Here is a 16880-nt window from a genome sequence, read left to right as displayed (position 1 = left end):
TACACATTAAGTGCTATTTCTGTAGTCTCAAAGTAACCAAATTTTTTAAATGTTCATAGCAGAAGAAAACCACACTGTACTTAATTATACTAAGCTCTAAAACTTTTAAGTAAGTAAATACTTGTGTTTTATCACAGACGAATAACTAAGAACATAGTTTATATTTGTACAGTTTCAAAACCAATCAGACACTGTTAAGATATTTTGCACCCTGGTTACCTTTTTAAAGATTTTTACCCTCCCTGTAGTAACCTTCATTCACTAAACATTAAATACTACAACTGAAAAAGTGTTAAAGACACCATTTTGACTCAAGAGTATTGCATTTTCACAAAGGACAAGAAGCCTTAAAGGAGAATGTTTAAAGATGGAATGTTCAGCATCAGAAGAGATGAAGAAAATATTCTCTGAGGTAGATGATAGGGATCCAGAGTTGAGAGAAAAAAGCAGGAAGGAAAAGAATACATGTTACCACACAAATTCAAAGTTGTTCCTTCCCTGGATGCAAAGAGTATGTAAGTAAGAATAACTGAGTTTAGGAACAGTTTGGAAAGGTTTTGAAAAAAAATTTTTTTGAAAGAAAATTATAAAAATTCCACAAAATGGTCCTTTGGAAAAATTAAGATATTGTTTTTCTTTCTGCTCTGGTATTATTCAGTTATGTAGGTAACTTTCATACATTTTATGACCTAAAGGCCCATGTAAAACATTCAATACACAAATAGTAATCACTGTCTTATTTTGAAGGACCAAATTTAAGATATTAATCCAATAACATCACCTTATCCTGCACTGTTACTTAATAATTTATGAATTTATAAGTGTTTGGTAAACTATAAAGCATGTTAATGTAGTGTTACTATTTAACTGCTTTGCTCTTTCTTCTTTATGCTACTGGCTACTATAGATCCATAATATCATAAAAGAGACTACAGGTCCAGGATTTACAGGTGAGCATTCAAATGCTTTTATTACAGCGGAATTTTGTTTCAGAAAACATACTGCTTAAAGGTACACTTTACCCATCCCACACTTTGCCCCAAGTCCAAGCATTTAACTGTTTCTCGTATTGGAGGAGGGGAAGCGTTCTGGACCAGGAGGAACACTGGGGAGGAAAATTTAGCCCTACCTTGAGCTAAATTCTTCTAAAGACTTTGCCTCTTGGGCGTTCCCCCTGTGGCACAGTGGAAACGAATCTGACTAGGAACCATGAGTCTGCGGGTTGGATCCCTGGCCTTGCTCAGTGGGTTAAGGACCCGGCGTTGCCGTGAACCATGGTGTAGGTCGAAGACGTGGCTTGGATCTGGCGTGGCTGTGGCTCTGGTGTAGGCCGGCAGCTCTAGCTCCAATTAGACCCCTAGCCTGGGAACCTCCACATGCCTCATGTGTGGCCCTAAAAAGACAAAAAAACAAGACTCTGCCTCTTAAAAAGTGAAATGAGATCACTCACTACTTCTAGCCACAGTGCTCACTCATTTTTCTCTCTGTGATGCTCAAGAAGCCAGATCATACAGCCAAGATACTTTTAAAGAAGGAGAATTAATATTCAATCTTTTTGTTCTCTCTTTAATTTGTTATTTTATTAACTTCAATTTATAAATTATAATGTTACCAAATCCCCACCTTCATTGCTGAAGTTCCCATAGTTTTAACTTCCTCTAGGACATTTTCAATTATGGATCATTATTCCAAATTCAATTACAAATTCCAATTTTACTCAGCTTCTTAAAACCAACTTCTTATTGTCCCACTCAATCTGAGATCTTCATTGATCCGATTTACAAGACACTAGAAACAACTGCCAAGTCCTAGCTATGCCTCTCTCTCTCAAATCAGCAAAGACATTTTTGACAGAGCAAACAAAGAACTGCAGGAGATAAGAAAATAAGCATAAAACAATGTGTTCCTTTCCTTAAGAACTTCTCAATTCAATAAAAAGGGACAATAACTGGTAATTGTAATAATTACAATGCACTGAGCTCTTACTATGTGCCAAGCACTATGCTGAACCATCATCATTCATTATCTCAAAACAAATAAAAACCCCCGTAAGATACTATGATCTCCAAATTATAATTACCAGAAGAGAGGTATAAACAAAGCAACCCGTCCCAAATTTATCTCTTCTGCTCCATTCCTACTGCCAAAACCCTATTTCAAAATTCCTGCAAAGCTGGTGCTGAAGGCTGCTTGAAAATCATCTTGAAAGCTCATTTAGATGACTATTCCTAGGTCCAACCCACGAGATTCTGAATCACTGGACAAGGGGTGTTTCCAATACAGTTTTAAAAAAAAAAAAAAAAAAACATACCCCTAATTCTTGCTCATCCATTCAACAAAGATTCGAGTTTCTACTATGCACCAAGTCCCATGACTTCATCTCAAATTATCTCCCCAATGTCTGATCCTACTGTATTCCAATTCTGTAAATATTCTAAAAGCCCTATTTTCAACATTTCACTCATCTACTAGTATATTTTCATTCCCTATCAAGCAAAATGATTTTGATCAAAGCTTTGCTAACATAAGAATTCCCACTGCAGCTCAGGGGTAACGAATTGGATTAGTAACCATGAGGATGAGGGTTCAATCCCTGGCCTTGCTCAGTAGGTTAAAGATCTGGTGTTGCTGTGGAGTAGGTCACAGATGCAGCCTGGATCCTGCGTTGCTGTGACTGTGGTGTAGGCAGGCAGCTGCAGCTCCAGTTCAACCCCTAGCCTGGGACCTTCCTTCCATATGCCACACATGTGGCCCTAAAAAGCAAAAAAAAAGAAAAAGAAAAAGAAAAGCTTTGCTGACACATAATCAACATCTGGTATACATTAAGTGCTCAATAAACATTAGTATCTTTTCACATTACATAATCTAGATCTGCATTATGTTATTACATAGTCTATAATTCATAAGGTAAGGGAAAGACACGTTAAAGAGGGCTAAACTAAGAAGCTATTCTCTCCTTTCTACTGTATATGCTTTTCCTTCCCCTGCATTCATCCAAATCCTTAAAAGCAGAGCTTATATCCTATTTTCACTAGAACTTCCTTGACTCTTCCTGACCATAATAATTTTTCTTTCCTTACAAACTAAAGAATAGTTATTATTACTGTCAGAAAAGAACATACTTTAACATTTGATTAAATGCAGGTTTATATATCCTCTAATTTCTTTTTAATGATTTTTAGCTCTAGCCTCATTAAGATTCTTGAGAGTTGATTGTATTACACATTTTAATTATAAGTCCAAGAGTACCTGGCCTGCTGCTAAGTATATAGTCAGCCTTGATATGACAATACCACTTTTTCCACCTGTTCAAGTAATCCTTAAGTTACTAACAGTACTTTCTGCCTTTTTAACAGCATCTATTTCTCTTAAAAATACCTAAACGATCCAAAAGTGTCAAAGGCTCATCCTTTTATGTAAGGAGACTATTATACAGTGCCATGGTTCTACTACTTTTATTTGCTACAATACATCGGACAAGTAGTTTAACCTCTCTAAACCTAAATTTTCCAGTCTAAAAATGGCAGTAATACTTGTCAAGACGATATGAAAAGTAAATGAGATAATATAAAGCATTTAGCACAGGACCTAACACATAATTCTTGGTAAATTAATGTTAGCTATTAGTATTTCCTGATAAACAACACCTGGAAAGTAAATTTTTTCTAGAGATTAAATTTAAGCAAAGTGACAAGGAAATGAGCCTGGGAATTCATATATCCAGAAAAAAAAAAATCTAAAGCAAGTCAGATTTGCACAGAAAAGTTTCCCTATTTAATAATGCTAGGATTTTCTAATAAGATTACTTTAAGCAAGAATAGAGTTATCCTTACCAATACAAATAAAGTAACATGCATAGTTCTGAAAGGGGCTCAGGAGTCGCCATGATTTAACAGAAAGAATACAGAGCTTAAATACAAAAAAAAAAAAAGTAAATACAAATAGCAACTCTCACCACCTGCTATCCACTCGACAATAAAAAATTCTCTAATCCTATTTTCTCACCTGTAAAATGAAGTAAAAATAGCTGTCAAAAGATTAAATAAGTTAAATGAAAAGCCTGACAAGTAGGTCCTCCACTAGTTAATCTTTCCCTTCTGTGCTTAAAAGTAAAATTTCTGAACTATCTTACAATAATAAGGCTGAAAAGTTCATTAGATACAATATATTCCCAATCCAAAGTCAATATTCCAACATAAAATTGGCAGGCAGGAAGAGACTGGCAGGAAGGGAAAGGAGAAAGAGATTTTAGGCAAGACTAAGAATCCGACTTCTTATAGGAGCATGTCTGCTATACTCAACTGCAAACAGCATGTGAAACAGGACTAGTGAAGGAGTAAGAATTTTAATGAATTTTTGGGTAACAACCAGATACAGTGAATGTTTCTGACCCTGGAGACAACAGGAGCATTATTATTACACAGTATGTACAGAATTCATGTAAGAAAAATGAACTTTCCACTTATGTTTTCTCCTACCCATTCAGCTCTTCCCTACTGCTCTCAAACAAGATCATCCTATCTGTACTAACTGCTAGAATGTGACCACAGGATGAATAGTACAAGCTCCTCATTCACTGACTCCAATCTTAACTGCTATGAAGTTTAACTCAATTAGGGAAATTCCTTAATTCATTCTAGATCTGAATATATCCAAGAGCTCTACAATAAGGCTGTAAGAGCTCTGCTATTATAATCAATGGAAATAATTTACCAATGCAGTATTTATTAGGAAAAAAAAAGACATAAAAGGGAAACAAAGCCTCACAATCAAAGCTCTATAAACAAGGTACAATATAATAAAAGCATGTAAGGAGTTCTTTTATATGGCTTGAATATTGAAGAACTCTAAGGGGAAACATGCAAAAATAACTTAGGATAATCTTAACTTTACAAGTATTACAATGTTTTAAAAAATGCTTAAAAAAAGGTTTCCCCCACCATTGGTAGCAGGTTTAATTCTGTACCCACTCTCTCAATAAGAACCTGTCCCCAAATTTTATTCTATATTACTATTTCAATACAAATTTTAAAAAAGTATGTAGATATGGTATCAACATGAAAGAAGTATTTCTTTCTAAATTCTTTTCACAAAGAGTTGTTTTATGAGCTGAGCTTAGGTAATTCTTTATCTTATGTTGAAATGAAGTCTCTATGCTGTAGGATCTCTAATTTTAAATTTGTGAATTAAGCTTCATGCTTCCTAAATCCTACAGCTCTTACCTTAGATCACCAAATTTAACAGATGGCCACTTTTTTCAGTCACCTTTTGCCTAACTTATATAATGAAATGGAATGAGCAACCTGATTTCAGTTATGCTTCTCATATATTATTAAGCGTAATTGTGATTGATGAAGGCATTGTATAAAGCACAAAAGAACACACAAATTATAGGCGCGCAATTTGCATCTGGGGACACAGTATTCTGGAACATAAAACCCCCTACTAAGGCCTTATTTAGAGATGCTTAACACAGGCCTAATTTCAATGAGGGATCCTCTAAGTGCTAATAAATTGAAGGTGTAACTTTCCAGGAGTTGCATTAATAGGCAAAAGAAAAGGCCAAAATGCCCTTTGAAAACCAAAAAAATTGGATCACTAAAAGTGGAAGTTTAGATACTCACAGCTGTTAGAAGAAAGTGAGTAGAATCCTAATCAGTTCCATTCAAATCATAAATGCCCAGTTAACCATCTCTCCTTGTGAAGTAAAACTAATGTAATAATGTAAAATAATAACTGATATACTAAAACAAAAATATCCAAGTATAGATTGAACCCCTCTCCCCCACACCTACTGGTCACTCAGTTTTAAACTCAAGTTTGTTCTATCAGAAAGAAGTAGCTTAAGGATAGTTAACCTCAACGAAATACTCAGCATACTAGTACAAACATCCAAAACTGTATTTCAAAAGAGGAAAAATGAAGTGAGGAAAAGTTAACAAGCTACTTAAGACGTTACTACATTATTTATTAGGGCAACAAATTATCTACACTAATTTTATTGACAAGGCAATAATTACTAATGCATAAAAATATTAATTATGTAGCAATATTTTTCACATTAACCAAACATACTTGAAAATTCTTTCTCAGTCAGGCTGCCAAAGCTAACTTTAAAACTGACCCTAAACATGAAACAATTCAACAATTGGACTAAGAAGGGAGGAGAAAAAAAAAATACTGGATCAGGGAAATGTGACTGAATTAACAAAAAATAACTTTAATAAGCTGTCCGTCAAAAAACTGCAAAGAAGTTCCAAGGCTAAAAGAGGCTGGTATTTTCTAAAGGAATGTATTAATAAATCAGTTGTTTCACTATGCACGGCTGGGATTTTCGAATCTGCTACACTTCGATAAAGGTATGAGCCTGAAGATTAGAGAGAAATTTTAGAGAGCAAACACAGAGGAGTATACCATCCTTTAAGTAACAATAGTTTGCTGAATAATAAAAAAAAGGGAAAAAAAAGTTTAGCAATCTGCCGCTCTCTGCCCCCCCCCCAACTCGCACACCCAAAAAACTGGAGTATTTGGGAAATTAGAGAAGTAATAATATTCTAGCACAGCATACACACGCACAAAAGAAAACACATTACTGTAACAAAGCGATCACTCTACATTAAAATATAGGCAATATTTTCTTCATAAGTGTAAAATGTGCTATAACTCTCTAAAATGCCTTTTAATACAAAAGAAATGACCACTTGAACGGCACTCTACATTTTAGTAAACTACACTACAGATCAGTGATAACTCCTTGAAAAGCAAACACACCCCTTTATAACTCTATTACCTTCTCGCCTTAAGATACTGTCACAGAATGAACCTATAAAACAATTTTCCTGGATGCTTCCCTTCCTCCCTCTCTGTGGAGACAAATATATTTTTCAAGTTCACATAAATTGAAACCCCGCACCAATAACTCAAGACTTTGAAATCTACTTAATTTTCAAAGTTCTAGTAAGATGTGTTCAGGTTGGAAACGAAAAACTACCTTATAAGGGTATAAAAGACTGAAAGCAGGAAGCGGCTTTGACAAAACTAAGGAAGTTGCAGCGCGCTTGCTCACTGGGGGACTTTTTTGAGGCTAGAGAAGTAACACATGACATCTTTCTCTCAAATTAAAATGTGACTTAGTTGACCGGTAGGAACCCAGTGGGAGATGGAAAAGACCGGGAGTCGAAAAGGAAGAGGAGGTGGGTGGTCAAATGAAAGCCCCGATCTAGGTTCCCATTTTCAGAGTCCGATTCTTCCCTTTCCCCACCCACAGCCCGGGGAAGAGTGTAGTCACAGCAATCTCTTGCAAAACCTAGAAGGAGCGCTTCTCTTTTCTCGCTCCTCTGCCGGGCCAGTCCCCGGGCTCCATTCCCCTCAGTCTCCAAACCCACGGGCAGAAAGGGGTACTTAAGGGAATGGAGAGCCCGGTGCGCCTAGCTCGGGGACCACCCCCACGCGACCGCAGGCCCGGGGCAGGCGACGGTCCCCACAGCTCCTCCGGCAGCGGTGCCCACCGCTCTGGGGGAAGGGCTGGGAGGGGTCCGCGTAGGAAGCTGCTCCCGGGAACCGGGCGTGGGCGAGGGTTTCCTTGGTCCCGCGCCCGGCTCCCAAAGGATGAATCGAGGGGGACGAGGGAGGCCCTGGCTCCCGGCCCCACCCCTCGCCACCCGGCGGGGCTGGGACTGACACAGCAGCACCTCGCCTCACCATTCATTTCCCAGCCTCGTCCCTACCCCGCCATTTTCCTGCCTCCGCCTCAGTTTCCCCACCCCCGCCCATCAGTCCCCTTACCCTGTGCCACAGTCCACCACACAGGCCGGCAGCCGTCCCGCCATCTTCCTCCTCGCCTGCTGCTGCTGCTGCCCCCGTCTGCTCCGTGCCGGTTGGGGCCAGGGATGGGCGGCGGGAGGTAGAAGCTATCTGACCATCCACGGCCGGGTCGCCCTCTCCGTCTGGGGGGGAGCCGGGAAGCCGAAGGCAGTAGCGAGAGAGCAGCAGGCTCGGTCAGCGGCTACCACTTCCGCAACCCAGGCAGGCAGGCAGGCAGGCAATCCCCGCCCTGCCCTGCCGCGGCCTCCTCCCCCTCTTTCTTCCCTCCTCCTCACTCCTGCCCCCACCCTACAACTTCTTCCCCTCACACCGCCTTTCCCCGGGAAGCCAAGATGGCCGCCGGCGCCGACGCCCCGGCCAGGCCAGGCCCAGGCCGCGAGCGCACCCCCTTCCGGCTCCGAGCGGGCGGGGCGAGAGGGCATGCGCAGTGAGGTGCGCCGCGGGCCGCCGCTCCCATCCTGACAGTGAGGAAGTCCATTTCGGGTGTTCCTGCAGGTAGGGGTGGAGGAGTCTGTCAGCGCCTGCAATTCTCCTTCTGAAGCTGGAAGGGGCTTTTAGCTTCAATTACTTCTGTGCTGGGTCGAGGAAGGAATGGAACCACACCCCTCAGCCACGAATACCTCCTCCAGTGCCCGAAGGAAAACAGCGTAATTGAAAACGTTGTCAGCGGCACACGTCCATTTTTAACTTGAGTGGCTTCTTTTCTGGGTGGAAGAGAGCGGTATCAGACCAGGGGTGAGCAGTTGAAGGAGGAATGAACAAAAGGCTTGCGCCACGGCTGCTCTGGCTTTGTGCGGTTTTTTTGTTGGTTTTTTTTTTTTTTTCAGTTGCATTTGTGCATTGTTACAACACGGTTTAGATTGTAGGCCCTCCGGAGGGCAGGCTTGTGCCCACGAGAAAGGTAAACCTCCCGGGAATATAATCTACGTAATACACTGTACACAAATAAGCCGCGGACGGTTTTGGATGATGACAGGAGATTTCCCTCTGGAGTAGTTTAAGATTCTAATGTTCCACTTACAGGATTAGACCAAGGATTAAGGACCAAGAAATATAATTTTTTTTAAAAGATTAAAACCTGGAAACCCTAGAACAACTTCTCAAAGTGTGCCTCAGAATTACTTGGAACACTTGTTAAAGCACAGCATGCTGGGCTACATCCCCTGAAGTTCTCTGATTAGGTTGTCTGGAGCCTGGTAATTTGCATTTCTACCAAGTTCCCAAGTGATGGTCTGGAGCTCCCCCACCCACCAAACTAGAAAGTTAATAGCTTTCTTCTTCATTAGGCTTATCTTTTGATAAAGCGTGTAGATTTACTTATCTGCAACTGAAACAGAAATCTTTTTCCTAAGGATGTCTTATTACTCCAGAAGATCACATAGCAATGGTTAGACCAAGCTGGGGGATGAAATACAGGTTTTTCATTCGTTTGGTACATAAGAATTGCTCACCCACTCTCTTATGACAGAGATATGCTCACCCTGAATATCCAGTAGGCACAAAAAAAGGTAAGGTCTCTGTTGTAGAGTTTACAGTTAAGTGAGAAAACATACAAATTGCATTAAGAGCACTAGAAATCACAAAATTGGGCTACAAGAAATGAGTGGGAGAATGGAAAGGAGGTAAAAGGCACGGCACTGAAAAGCTAAGGGCTGTAGGATGGTAGGCGATCTGGGAAAGGGTGAGAAAGAAGGGGAAACCTCCAGGAAGTGGGAACAGCAAGAGTCAAGGCCCTGAGGCCAGAAGGAGCTTGGCTTCTTCTACAAGTTGAAGGAAGATGCAAGTGGCCAAAGTGAAATGAGCCATGGCAGATGGAATGGGAAGTGAATCCTGAGAGATAAAGAAGAATCAATGCAAAGATTCGTAGATTTCTCTAAGCATCTTAAAAGTTTAGCCTACAAGCAACTTGGAAGCCATCAGAGACTTAAGCAATGAAATGTTGTGGCAGCTGTTTGTTTTGTTCTATTTTTCCCTACATGTAGAAGATGCTGTATGAGGATTCTTTGCTGCCTTTTCCGCCATCAGGTATTTAAGATCATTTGGGAGAGCAGGTGCTTGAAGATTAGCTCCGACAGAAGAGGGAGATGTGGATTGGTTGGAGTAGAGTAAAGGGTTTCCTGCATCACAGGTAAGTCAGACTAAATGGGTCATACCAAAGGGGTCCCACGGACGGAGGTGAGGAACTTAAACTCAGAGGAATTCTCATGCTTAGGAAAGCCCACGGTGGTACATCCTCAATATGGCTGCCCAAATGCTGGGCTTAGGTGGTGTCCTGGAAGTGATTACGTCAGTGTTCAGAAACCGCAATGCTCCATAGTCCAAGCAGGTGACCTTGTGAGTGAAGAGGGCTGTGAGGAGGATTTGGCAAAGTGAAGAGCCCATAGAAGAAAGTAGAAGATTGTTGCTATGAAGGAATGCAGGCCCATTGTTGCCAAAGCTTCCCTTTTTTCAAGAAAAGTTGGAAATCTATATTTTTATGTGGTGGCAACTAATTATTTGAAGGCTATATCTGACCGGTGGACTGCTGATTTTTCAACGTTTGATTTGAAAGGCTGTTTAATGTTTACTTGCCTGTTATATTCAAATATCATGTCCCTGCTTAGTACTGGATCTCATTTCATAGGCATGAGGAAACCTGCCACAGTCTCTCTCACACAGTCAAGCATGTCCTTTGTCTTAGAGACTCTGTTAGAAGCATTTTAGAGCTTCCAACACTTGTGAGAAGTGTCATTTGTGTAGGTTCCTCATAATTTGTCTACCCAAATGCTTTGCTTGCTTAAGACCCTTTCTACTTCCTGCTTTCTACACGCCACATCGGTCAACCTCAACACACTGTGGTGGCTGAGCCTTCCTCAGCTGTGCAGAGCCTTCGGATGCACATCCGGCCAAAGTGTTTCTGACCACCCTGTTTGCATATGCACCCTCCTTCCTGCTCACCCTTCTCCAGATACAGAGAAGCAGAGGATGTCAGAGCTAGGAGGCCTCTTGGAAATGATCTTGTTAGATGTGAAGAGCACAATGGTAGTTGGGTGGGGTTTGTTTGTCCTATATCCTTTACTCCCTAAAAGCACCCTGATTTTCCTTTTAATTCTGGTCAACCAAGTCCTTGTTTTTTGTCCATTTCCAAGCTCCATTCCCAACCTTTCAAGCATTTGTGAATCTTGCAGTATCCTTCCAATTAATTCCCCTTTGCCTAAGTTAGTGGTACTCAGATTCTATTACTTGCATCAAATTTAAGAACCCTAAGTGATACAGAAGCAGAGAGTTTAAGTGATTTTTCCCAATATCTTAGAGAAACTAAGGAACAGAGTCCAGATTAAAATGAAGTTCTGGGAGGTCCTGTCGTGGCGCAGTGGTTAACGAATCCGACTAGGAACCATGGGGTTGCGGGTTCGGTCCCTGCCCTTGCTCAGTGGGTTAAAGATCCGGCGTTGCCGTGAGCTGTGGTGTAGGTTGCAGACGTGGCTCGGATCCCGCGTTGCTGTGGCTCTGGCGTAGGCCGGTGGCTACAGCTCCGAATAGACCCCTAGCTTGGGAACTTCCATATGCCGCGGGAGCGGCCCAAGAAAGAGGAAAAAAAAAAAAAAAAAAAGATAAAATCTGGCCCCTTCTCAGGGCTCTTTAATTGTAATGCCACATGCATTGTCTAATTTTGACTGATATGCTGGTTACCAGTTAACATGAGATCTTCTAGGTCATTCTTGTGCTTTAATGTAAATTTAGCAAATGTCTCTGAATCTTAAAATGTCCAAGAAATTCATGTCACTCCATCTCCATTTTTTTTTTTTTGTCTTTTTGCTATTTCTTGGGCCGCTCCCGCGGCATATGGAGGTTCCCAGGCTAGGGGTCGAATCGGAGCTGTAGTCACCGACCTACGCCAGAGCCACAGCAACGCAGGATCCGAGCCGCGTCTTCGACCTACACCACAGCTCACGGCAACGCCGGATCCTTAACCCACTGAGCAAGGGCAGGGACCGAACCCGCAACCTCATGGTTCCTAGTCGGATTCGTTAACCACTGCGCCATGACGGGAACTCCTCGATCTCCATTATTTTAAAGGGGGAAACTTTTTTTTTCTAAAAATCAACTTAGGCATTCGCTACAGGGGTGACTGTTTGCAAACTGGCAGACCATTCAAATCCACAGAGAGCATTGATTAAGGCAGGTAGATAAATAGTCCATGTCCATGCAGCCTAGTGGTCAGAGGGGATGATAGCTGCGAATTGTGGCTTCCCCCTTCTCAAGTTGTGTGATCTTAAACTACTAACTTGTGTATAAAGAGATCACTGAGCTTGGAGTCAAGAGAATTGAGTATGAGCTCTTTAATCCTTTTCTTCATCTATAAAATTGGCAGAAATACCTAAAGCTGGAATTTTTAAAAAGCATGTTATAAATTATAAAATGACTTTGTGAACAGATAAGAGCAGTATGGTTGAATTATAATGTAACGACTCTTTGGAGTTCCCGTCGTGGCGCAGTGGTTAACGAATCCGACTAGGAACCATGAGATTGCAGGTTCGATCCCTGGTCTTGTTCAGTGGATTAAAGATCCAGCATTGCCTGAGCTGTGGTGTGGGCCGCAGATGCGGCTTGGATCCTGCGTTGCTGTGGCTCTGGAGTAGGCCGGCGGCTACAAGTCAGATTCGACCCCTAGCCTGGGAACCTCCATATGCCGTGGGAGCGGCCCTAGAAAAGGCAAAAAGACCAAAAAATAAAATAAATAAATAAAGTAATGAGTCTTTTATTTATTACTTATACAAACCTAAACATCCAAAAATTTGCAGTTGCAGCTTGGATTCAGTCCCTGTCCTGGGAACTTCCATATACTATGGGTGCGGCCATTAAAGAAAAATAATAATAAAAAAGTTTTTAAATAAAAACAAAGTCCAGATGGACTACAAATCCTTATAGTAAAATAAAATCCATACTCCTTATTGGTCTGCTGAGCCCACTTTCTGATACCTGCCTCTCTCTCCAACTTGCTTCCTCCTTTCTCAGAGGCATTAGCCATGTCAACCTTCCTACTCTTCACACACACCAAGGCCATTCCCACCTGCATCTTCTTCCTGGACTTCTCCTTTAATCAGTAGTTATTCCTGAATCAGTTTAAATCCCATCTCCTCTGAGAAGTTCTTCCTGACCATTCAGTCTGAAATAGGCTGTCTCACTCTACCATGTCACCATGTTTTAATTCTCTGGTGAAATGCCTCACTTATTTATTGGTTTATTTGATTATTGTCTGTCTTTTCCAACTAGAAAACATTTACACTAGAGTTTGAAGAGGACCTGACGCATAATAAGTGCTCAACAAATATTAGTTGAATGAATGAGTCAAATAATAAAAATAAATCTATAAGGACATTAGAAAATTAGAAGAAAATTTAGGAAATTATTTGTGTTATCTCAAGGTTGGAGAGGCTTTCTTACATAAAAGAAGAAACCCATAGTCATTCATTGGAAAGATTTTGTTACATAAATTTCCAATGACTAAATTTTTTTAAGAAATTATAGATTAGAAGAAAATATTTAATCACATATGACAAAAATTAACATCTCTAATAGTAAAAAATGATAAGAAAAAGGCAAATTATCCAACAGAAATATTGGCATTGGCGTTCCGTTGCGGCTCAGTGGTTAACGAATCCGACTAAGAAATATGAAGTTGCCAGTTCGATCCCTGGCCTTGCTCAGTGGGTTAAGGATCTGGCGTTGCCGTGAGCAGTGGTGTAGTCGGAAGATGCGGCTCGGATCCTGTGTTGCTGTGGCTCTCGTGCATGCCGGTGGCTACAGCTCTGATTCGACCCCTAGCCTGAGAACCTCCATATGCCACGGGAGCTGCCCAAGAAATGGCAAAAAAGACAAAAAAAAAAAGAAATATTGGCATAGGGAGTTAATACAAATTCCCTAGAGAAGAAATTTAATTGGACAATTAACATAAGAAAACAATCTTTTCATTGCTGGTAGTAAGGAAACTACTAGTAAAACAATGCTAAGTTTCTTTTCACCCATGATTCAAAACATTTAAAAGGAGAAAAAAGTATTCAGTGCTGATGCCCATGTAAAAGAATGGACATACACTAAGCACTCTTCCTGAGAATGAATTGCCACAGCCTCCTACAAAGTTAACCATCACTATCTATTAAAACTTAAAGTTTGCTTGCTTAGTCTTAGGGATCCTATTTGGTGAAGTCTAAAAAAAATTAGTACTGATGTTGGGAGTTCACTTGTTGCTCACTGGGTTATGAATTTGGTGTTTTTACTGGGCGGCTTGGGTCACTGCTGTCATGTAGGTTTGACCCCTGGCCTGGGAACTTCCACATGCCCAGGGCATGGCCAAAAAATAAAAAATAAAAAAATAAGTACTGATGCTGGAGGGAAAGAAGATTATGGGAGTTCCCGATGTGGTTCAATAGAATCAGTGGCGTTTGGGGAGTGCTGGGATGCAGGTTTGATCCTGGCCTGGCACAGTGTGTTAAGGATCTGGCGTTGCCACAGCTGCAGCCTTAGGTCACAACTGTGGCTCACATCTGATCCCTGGCTCAAGAACTCCAGATGCTGTGGGGTGGCCAAAAAAGTAAAAGAAAAAAAAGAACAGGGAGTTCCCGTCGTGGCGCAGTGGTTAACGAATCCGACTAGGAACCATGAGGTTGCGGGTTCGGTCCCTGCCCTTGCTCAGTGGGTTAAAGATCTGGCGTTGCCGTGAGCTGTGGTGTAGGTTGCAGACGCGGCTTGGATCCCGAGTTGCTGTGGCTCTGGCGTAGGCCAGTGGCTCCAGCTCCGATTCAACCCCTAGCCTGGGAACCTCCATATGCCGCAGGAGCGGCCCAAAGAAATAGCAAAAAGACAAAAAAAAAAAAAAACAAGAAGATTATGATCATGAAGAATTACTTACAAATTTGAAGATTTAGAAATATAGCCTTCATTTCCAGTACTTCTGTGACCATTTTAAATATGGGGTTCTTTTTAACTTAGAAAGTTAAGGAGCCTAGGTCTTGAGGAGCTCCTGAAGTTTCTTCCATATGTCTGAATGACCTGCAGGGGTATGGAGCAGAGACCGGTATTCATATCCTCTCCTTAATCACAGTAGCTGGATTTTCTTCTGGTGTCTATGTGCCCAGCCAAAGGACAGTATTTCTCCATTTCCTGTTCAGCTAGGTGTGGCTGTGTGGTAAAGTTATGGCCAGTGAGATATAAGTGGAAGTAGTTGGGTGGAACTTCTAGAACATATCTTTAAAGAAGACTGACTCAGGAGAAGCACCATTTTGTCATTTGCTCTCCACTTTTTTTAAACTTGAAATAGATCAAGTGACTAGAGCTTTTAGCTCTTAGAGATGACTAACTGACCCTGAGACCAGAAGCCAGGTCCCAAGGAAGGTGGAGCAGAAAAATAGGAGGAGCTCAGGTCCTTTATGCTGTATAAACTATGGACCACACACTTCCAGACTTATCTTGCATAAAAGAAAAAGAAACCCTTAAAGTTTAAGCCACGGTAATTTGACATTTTTGGTCCATGGAGCTGAATCTAATTCTAATTGCTAATACCATGACATAATGTTAATTACAAAAAGCAAGTTGCTAAGTAATATCAGGTGGATATAAACTCAAATGCTTAGGCTGGTAATGTAAACAGGTGGATTAGAGAAGCTACGAATAATAGGGAATGGAAAGGACCATGTTATACTGGAAAGCCTGTGCAGCATCAATAATATTATTACCCAGTAGGCATGTGGATCCAGACTGTTCAAGTTAAATTTCCCTTATGTTTTGCCAACAAAATATTTTCCTCCCACTGTGGGCCGCCAGTTTGTGACCTTTGATTTGTAGTGTGCTCTAATATTTGGAAAACTACAGAAAAAAAAAAAAAAAGTAAGGCAGGGAGAAAAAAAGGAAGGGTGGGCCCCATATACATATATGTATATTTATATGCAGTATAAACATAGAAACTGTATGGAAGTTTGCACAGGAAGCAATGGAGACCTAAAAGAGATGAGATTGAGGGGAAGAAATTAACTTTTCATTATAACTTTTGTTATAACTGTATTTTCTGTCTCGTCACAATGAATATACATTAATTTTGTAATTTAAAAAAAATCGAATAAGGTAGGAGGAAAATTGCTGAGAACTTACCAGACTGGAAATCCAGTGCAAATGTCACAACATAGTCATAGAAAACTTTTAGGATAATTCAGTCTGAGCAAGTTCAATGTGTCTTAGGGGCAGGTCATTAAGTATTAACACCTAAAGCTAGAAAATACAAATTTGAGAAAGAAAACAAATACATTGTAGGTTGCAGTGACTTTTGTTAAATGTAGATGAACAGAAAGTCATATAAACATACGTACCAATTGGAGAAAAAATGGAGGGAAAAATGTTTCAGGAAATGGAAACAATTTTTAAATAAAATTTAAAAAGAAGTGAATTCTGAGCTCTTTGAAGTTACCATGTGACCCAATATATAAATTTCATTTAGTTTAACATATATTGGTTTTTATTGTTTATTCATTTATTTGTCTTTTTAGGGCCCCATCTGCAGCATATGGAAGATCCCAGGCTAGGGAGCGAATCAGAGCTAAGCTGCTAGCCTACACCACATCTCATGGCAACGCCAGATCGTTAACCCACTGAGCAAGGCCAGGGATCTAACCCGAGTCCTCATGGATACTAGTCAGGTTCATTACCACTGAGCCAGGACTGGAACTCCCTATGTTCTTATTAAAACCAGTTCTAGTTTTAGGGCAGCTCAGCTTTTCAAATATTCACTGCTTTTTTTTCTACTTTTGTCTCAGGCACTGCTATCTCTTCCAAACACATATCTGAGGAATGTTTAGGCTTCTCATCTCAATCAAAAACTGCATTTGTTGAGAAGAAATTCCAATTTGATGAGAAGAAACTGAATTGTGAATATATTTTTCTTCTGACACTTCTATTTTCATTCTTTGATAAATTTAATGACCTATGACAGTTCTCATGTTTCTGGAACTTGCCTCCCAATTACAGAAGAAGCCAATGATGACTATATTATAAATAATAAGCTGTTTAGCTGTTTGGGGTTTATC

At 40.6% G+C, this 16880-nt stretch overlaps 2 protein-coding genes across 13 annotated transcripts in view; one reads left to right on the top strand and one right to left on the bottom strand.

Moving 5' to 3' along the window:
- Nucleotides 1-7919, bottom strand: part of ACTR3 (actin related protein 3) — a 62243-nt gene extending 54324 nt beyond the window's left edge. Inside the window, exon 1 of the mRNA XM_047772086.1 lies at nt 7786-7919. Within this exon, the coding sequence (XP_047628042.1) occupies nt 7786-7829 (44 nt within the window). The 5' untranslated portion in view covers nt 7830-7919. The remainder of the gene's footprint in view (nt 1-7785) is intronic.
- LOC125123006 (WAS/WASL-interacting protein family member 1-like) overlaps nt 7081-16880 on the top strand; it is a 71100-nt gene continuing 61300 nt past the window's right edge. For 6 of the 12 annotated variants that reach the window (XR_007133956.1, XR_007133955.1, XR_007133949.1 and 3 more), the window contains exon 1: nt 8230-9952. Coding sequence is in view for 1 of the 12 variants with exons in the window: in XM_047772087.1 (XP_047628043.1) it covers nt 7410-7907 (498 nt within the window). In the remaining 11 variants the exon portion in view is untranslated. Of the gene's footprint in view, nt 9953-16880 lie in introns of all 12 variants that reach the window. The other 6 variants (XR_007133954.1, XR_007133951.1, XR_007133952.1 and 3 more) reach the window with 6 other exon arrangements.

Source organism: Phacochoerus africanus, chromosome 3 (assembly GCF_016906955.1).
Source record: "Phacochoerus africanus isolate WHEZ1 chromosome 3, ROS_Pafr_v1, whole genome shotgun sequence".
Lineage (NCBI taxonomy): Eukaryota > Metazoa > Chordata > Mammalia > Artiodactyla > Suidae > Phacochoerus > Phacochoerus africanus.
Note: the sequence above shows the minus strand (reverse complement) of the source record. Positions and strands in the feature narration are given on the sequence as shown.